The following is a 6,471-nucleotide window of genomic DNA, read 5'->3' on the forward strand; positions in this document are numbered from 1 at the left end:
TTTTTTTACTAGGCTTTGGAATCGCAAACTTGTTTAACTTGTAGTTATAACGTGTTAGTGAAAGAAAATGTGTTTTTTTTTTTAGAATTTTTATTTTTTAAAATTTTTATGATGAAATTTTATTTGAAATGCAATATTTATTTGTATTGCCACAGCAAGATATACAAAGCAGGTATTAGGAATCTCAACCAACTATTTTGAGCTATAAACTATGAGACAAAAAGCAGTTACAATGTCAAATATTCTTGACATATTTCCAAAGAAAAGCATCCTTCTAACAAAATAACAATTTTAATTTCCAAACAAAAGTACGTACTTCAAAGTGTTTCTTAACAATAGTCCCTGAGCTAAATATTCTTATCCTACCCTTTTCAACAACTTAATCACGTCTAATTGTACCATATTGTCATGTATAATAGTATCAAAATGCCGATGAGTACAATATGTGCATCCTTCTTTGTAGTCGACGAGCGTAAGGGGCTGAGGCTGTTGAAAAACGAAGGAAAACAGACTTTGTATTAGAATTTCTTCGAAAATTTACTCTTATGTACTAACATTTGCCCGATTAACGTTGATAAAATTGGAATCGTATCAATGTATAGAGTATTATAGACGAGTCGATATACTTTTCTGTATCAAAAATTTTTTAACATACCTGGAAGCAGCATAGGAACATTTACCATAGCCTGCAATAAGTTCAATTGCATTCGATTAGCAAGTGTTTACGTTAGAACAGCTCTAACAAAGGATAAACAGGTTATAAGAGAAGGGAAAAGAAACTAATCGTACAAGATTTTTTAAAAATATAATTTAAGTTAAAAGTTTAGAGAACAAGAACAACTAAATCTAGAGGTAATCCTTGACGCAACACGACCGAAACCAGCATGATACGAATACAAAGTTATTGAGATAAAATAAATTCCACACGACACAACAAGAAATCAACCCAAATACGACCTGTTTGGATAAAGTGGTCAAATTATTCAATCATCTTACATTTTACATAGTTTTTGATGATATTTGTTAACAACACGAAATTGACACGAGACTAAATACGAACATGACACAACAATGACTTATTTTCATTTTCTAAGTTCCTATGGTCACGAACGGTAGATAAACACAAAAATATATTCCAAATACACTTTTACGGTTGATTTTATATCTAGGATAAAACGTCATCAAATGTTACACTTCTACGATCGATTTTCAAAATTTAATACATAGTTTAAACCTATCATGATCAAGGTCTAAGCCCAATAGTTCAATTTGAGGTCCAAAAATCCTAATAGAGTGGCCAACTACAGTCATAATAAAGAGGTAATTCTAAATAATTAGCACGACTACCTAGTTGGTAGGACCTTTAAATTCGTGTATCTTGTCAATATAAAAAATAAAAAAGAAAACTAGGAGTGATTAGACAAGTATAGTAAAGTTAAGTTAATTACTTGGGTCTTTCTTTGTTAATGTAGATGTTCCACCAAAGTTGCAAGCAATGTCATTGTTACCATTCTGCTGATAATAGGCGTTGAAGGCATAAGAAGCATGTGAAACCACCGTATTAGGCTCGTAACACGGACCACCGGCTTTGATCGGTCCGCAATCGGCTTTTCCGTCACCACAAGCCCAATCCAATGCTATCTGTAGATCCATCTGAGGTGCCCAAGGAATTGCTACACACCAAGTTGTTGCATCAAGGAATGTAGTGTTCCCTTCTGGTGGAGACAATGCTGTGTTTGGTATTGTTGCTTCTGCCTTTTCTTCTACCGTTACATTTCCCATTGTATAGGCTTCGCATAATTTGTTCAAACAACAAAACAAACACAACTTTATAATTAACATTATGTTACTAAATAACCCCCAAAAAAAAAAAAAAAAATTATATTTGTGACGAGAGTAATTTTACCAATCCTTTAGTCCTAAGTTGGTTTAAACCAACTTTTTTTTCATTTTCGCATAATATATGGGGTTTGAACAATGTGACAATAATATCCGAATATATATTTGTACAAGAATACGTGTCTAAAAAAAGAAAACTACTCATAGCGTTTGAAAGATTGAGAAATTTAAGTAATAACCAAATACAGTAGAAAAATTAAATAGGACACAAATAAGTTAAGGAAAAAAATTATGAACATACCCAAAAACCATGGTATCATGAACAATATGTGACAAAACCAAATTCTTCTTTTCATTTGTAAATATAATCTCTTGAATTATTTTTATTTGTCACTAAAAATCAAGTACCATAATACTCTGAGAAGAGAGTTATATATATATAGGAACGTAGAAAATTGTATTAATTGGGTAAATTTGGCTTAATAATTTATTGTGTTTAAGGAAAAATTTAATGCAAAGGAAGCTAAAGAGGAAAAACTAATAAATAGAATAGACTGATTATTTGCTTGTACATGAAGAGTAAATTTAATTTAATATAATGCAGAAGAAGCTAAAGAGAAAAACTAATAAATAGAATAGGCTGATTATTTGCTTGTATATGAAGAGTAAATTTAATATAATGCAGAAGAAGCTAAAGAGAGAAACTAAGTAATAAATATAAGATAGTTGAAGCATCATAAGTTTTCTTGTTGCAGAAATAAGCTTTAATGTGTCTGATACTCTTTTTAATGTTTACTTTGAAAAATCAATTAATTGTTAGGGAAGTCTAATGGATACTCTACTACTTGTTCTCATTTACTTGATTTGATTTTTTTTTTTCAGCACTCACTGCTTATAATGACCTTTTTGCATAAACGCATAAAGATGAGAATTTGGTAGAAATTATTAATTAAGTACATCATGGGCCACTTTGCTTATCGCTTTTTTTTTTTTTTTTAATTTATTTTTTTATATTTTATATATATTTTTTTATTTTTAAATAGACAATTTTATGGCGATTTCTTTATTGGAAATTAATCATGGTGACAAATAGACACTACTAACATAATATATGACTTTGTTATTTGACTAATTATTTTTTTTTATTTTTTAGTTTTTATTTTTTTTAAAGAAAATATCATATTGTTTGACCCACGCTATATTTGGTAAGCTTTTGATAGTTAAAATTACTAATTTACCTTTATAAAGTTATAGGAAAATTATTATGTACTTAAACATAATCTTAGGTACTAAGTTTATCAACATTTCACTCTTTAGGTACTTGTAAACGCTGATTGAAGTGTGCAAATTTTAGCATGTATAAATATGCTTGACAGTCATAGTAAGTTGAATTTGACATTATAACGATTAAGGACAAAAAAAGAAGAGAACCACCAATAAGTTTTTAAGAAACTTATAAATCATTCCTGGATTCAACAAATGGAACAAATGCAACCATGAATATTAATCCATAAAGGTTTGTAGGCATCATTCGAAGCGCGCCTACATAAGCATGTTGTGAATATGCTTGGTAATCATAGGAAGTGCAAATTGACATTATACGACTAGGGACAAGGAAAGTAGGGAGCTGCCAACAAGTTTTTAATGAACTTTTAAACCATTCACGGATCATTATAAGGCAACCACAAATAAGGGACAATGATAGCAACACACCCCATTCAAAATCCATGAAATTACTAACTCCATATGGTTTGGAACCACGAAAGGAGGATCAGGGATGATGGTACGAAGGGAGTCATGGAGTCACATTTGCCTGTGTTGGCCTCTACTCGATTCTTATAGTGAAAAGTATTTCTTGCGATCTCAAAGGCATACAAACAAGGAATCAATTTGATCCAAACTAAATTAGGCTAAATTGGTTGAATATTAATGCAACACATAATTCTAAATATCGTGATCAGTTCAATTAACAACAAGATTAAAAAAGAACATAAACAGGTCGTCCAAATTTTCTTATTTGTCGCTATATATATATATATATATATATATATATATATATATATATATATATATATATATATATATATATATATATATATATATATATATTCAATTACATATTCTCTTTAAACATGCAATACAATGATCAACAATAACAATAGAATAATCTCATTAACATTGGAAGAAATTTAACCATAATATCGTTAGTCAAATTAAAGCATAATAACCCTAATCATGATTACTAGCAATAAAATTAAAATAAGAGTAATAAAGTAAAAAAATTACTTACATTCCGCGCTTCTTTAAATTGCTACATCATGAATAAAACGTTAGTAACTTCGAGGAATAATAATCAAATTGAAATTAAATTAAATAAAAGCAGAGTTGATTTGGTCCAAGCCCTCAATCAGTTCTAGCTACCTTTTACGTCTTTGTTTAAGTATGGAAGTTCGAGTGTTGTACAGACTCCTTGGAGTGCTTAAGGGAGGAATGGTGAAATTAGAAGAATAGGTTTAAGGCTTAGAATTTGAGAGAGAGAAAGATGAGAATGTGTGTTGGTATCCCAAAACTGTGAAATCAGCCTCTTATTTATAGAGGAAATGAGAGGGGTGAGGTACGGAACCCTAGAATGGAACGGTATATCTACTGTGGCATGGTAGTTAATTCTATCTTTTTTTGAAGGTCAAAGCACGTTAAAAGATAAAATCGGGTCAATAAATTTGTTGTATCACGGCAATGTTTGCCGTTGCATGGTATTGTCTTCCATGTCACAAAAATGTATGTCGTGTCACATTATTTTTACCATGGGGTGGTACTTTCTAGTTTTTACGCTTTTTTAAAACTTTGATATCTTTTGATCCATAACTCGGAATAAGGCATATAGTTAATAAGTCTTTGGAAATATCTTCAAGTTTACTTTCCAACCGACCTAATTAGAATCTGGTCAAAAATCTTTTGTATATTTTAAGATATGGCCGTTTTAGTACAAAGGGTGTCGGTTTTGGGTCTAGTTTTAGTGTTTTGCTCATATCTTCTTCGTTTTAAATTGGAATTGGGGTTATGATATACCGTTGGAAATCTTATTCAAGGCTTGGATCAAATTTATGGGGCCATGAAATCAGTTTAGCTTGGTTTTGTGACGTGGACACGAAAAGAGGGAAATAAGTTATAGTTTGGGAAAAGGGAGAATTGGGTTGGTTTATAAAATGTATTGGATTAAATATGGATTTAAGAACTTCAAAGATTAGATACTCAACCCGACAAAAAACGGCGGTGCAAGGTTGTTATGGTTTGGGGAAAGGGAGAATCGGGTTTGGTTTTGGGGAGACATTTCACAATCCACGAGATTGCTAACTCCATAGTGTAACACCCTCAAATCTCCCTCTACGGAAATACTAGTATAATACATATAATTATACTGTAGAGATAGACTCAGGCGTATTACCGCCGCGTGATTACGCAAGGCTACTCAACATACTAAAAATAACAATACTCTGCAGCGGAAACTTAAATACTCTTCTTTATTAATAATAACCATAATAGTAACCAATGTTATATATGAGTACTCAAAAGTAGATACAAAGACCAAAATTCGTAATAGTGAAACCAAATCCCGAGACTCCGATCCAATGCATCATGTTTTGACTCCAACCTGAAAATAAGCAACACTGCTTACCATTACGGTAAACAGGGAGAACCAAAACAAATCAGAAGTACGAGTTAGCAAAAAATGCTAAGTACGATAAGTGCAAGATAATTAAACTCAATTTCTTCGCAAACATCCTTTAAAACCAATTTCCAATAAATAATCCAATAATTCCAAACTCATGGTTTAAAACCAATTCTCAATAATTCCATTATCAATAATCAATAAAATCAAATCCAGTTATTTTAAAACCAATTCCTCATATTAAAACCAATTCCTCTCCCAAGTGTGCACCCCCCAAACTAGTCTCCTTATGTTACAAGGCGATTCTTGAGGAAAGACCCGGTCATGCAAAGTTCATGGCCTTATCAATAAACCAAATCCGCATAGTGGGATTACCAACATGCTTATAAAGCATAAATTATAATAAATCCATGATTCAATAAATCCTCTTTTGAATCCACTAATTCAACCTTTAATAATAATAATCCAAACTCCTTTTAATAAATTCAACATGCTTTTAAAATCAATCCTTTTTAACATGAAAAATAAATTAATTAATCAAAACATGTTATAAAAATCAATACTCCAATTTAATTATTAAAACCAATCCTTTAAACATACTTTTCATTCATAAACCATAATTCAATTAAATTTAATTCAATTAACATAAATCATTCAAACATGTTCATTCAATTCAAATCGATCACTTTCAAGGTATCTAGCCACCTAACGTACCTTGATCTTCGCTTAGCCCACAACACTTCAAAAGAACTCTCAAGTAGCTTGATCAAAAACACCCTACAAATAAATATAACCTTAATCAGTATTAGGTTAAATTAACAAATAATCGCAAACAATTAAATTAAACCCTTCCAACTATATGTACATGAACCTTTTAAATTAATTCAACATGAATATTATTAAAATCTGGTTATTATATAATTAAAACTACTCATAATAATTTTATATTGATCTCCCATAAT

The 6,471-nt window shown here is 30.6% G+C and overlaps 1 protein-coding gene across 1 annotated transcript; it reads right to left on the reverse strand.

Moving 5' to 3' along the window:
- Positions 1-205: 205 nt before the first annotated feature.
- On the reverse strand, positions 206-1,888 carry LOC145610394 (glucan endo-1,3-beta-glucosidase 2-like). The gene is made up of 3 exons (XM_081665739.1): positions 1,449-1,888; positions 656-686; positions 206-486 (listed from the first exon to the last, which is right to left on the reverse strand). Exons 1-3 carry the CDS (start codon positions 1,840-1,842, stop codon positions 390-392), a joined length of 522 nt encoding a protein of 173 aa, XP_081521865.1. The 5' UTR covers positions 1,843-1,888; the 3' UTR covers positions 206-389.
- Positions 1,889-6,471: the final 4,583 nt, after the last annotated feature.

Source organism: Chenopodium album, chromosome 24, assembly GCF_948465745.1.
Source record: "Chenopodium album chromosome 24, dcCheAlbu1.1, whole genome shotgun sequence".
NCBI classification, from domain to species: Eukaryota; Viridiplantae; Streptophyta; class Magnoliopsida; order Caryophyllales; family Amaranthaceae; genus Chenopodium; species Chenopodium album.

Bases quoted from the DNA above. Each gene is read 5' to 3' on its own strand.
- LOC145610394 (XM_081665739.1), bottom strand. From the start codon at position 1,842: ATGTTAATTATAAAGTTGTGTTTGTTTTGTTGTTTGAACAAATTATGC. The intron at 687-1,448 runs GTAATTAACTTA...AACTTATTGCAG, and splicing joins ATTAACAAAGAAAGACCCAA to GCTATGGTAAATGTTCCTAT. The intron at 487-655 runs GTATGTTAAAAA...GTTTTTCAACAG, and splicing joins TGTTCCTATGCTGCTTCCAG to CCTCAGCCCCTTACGCTCGT.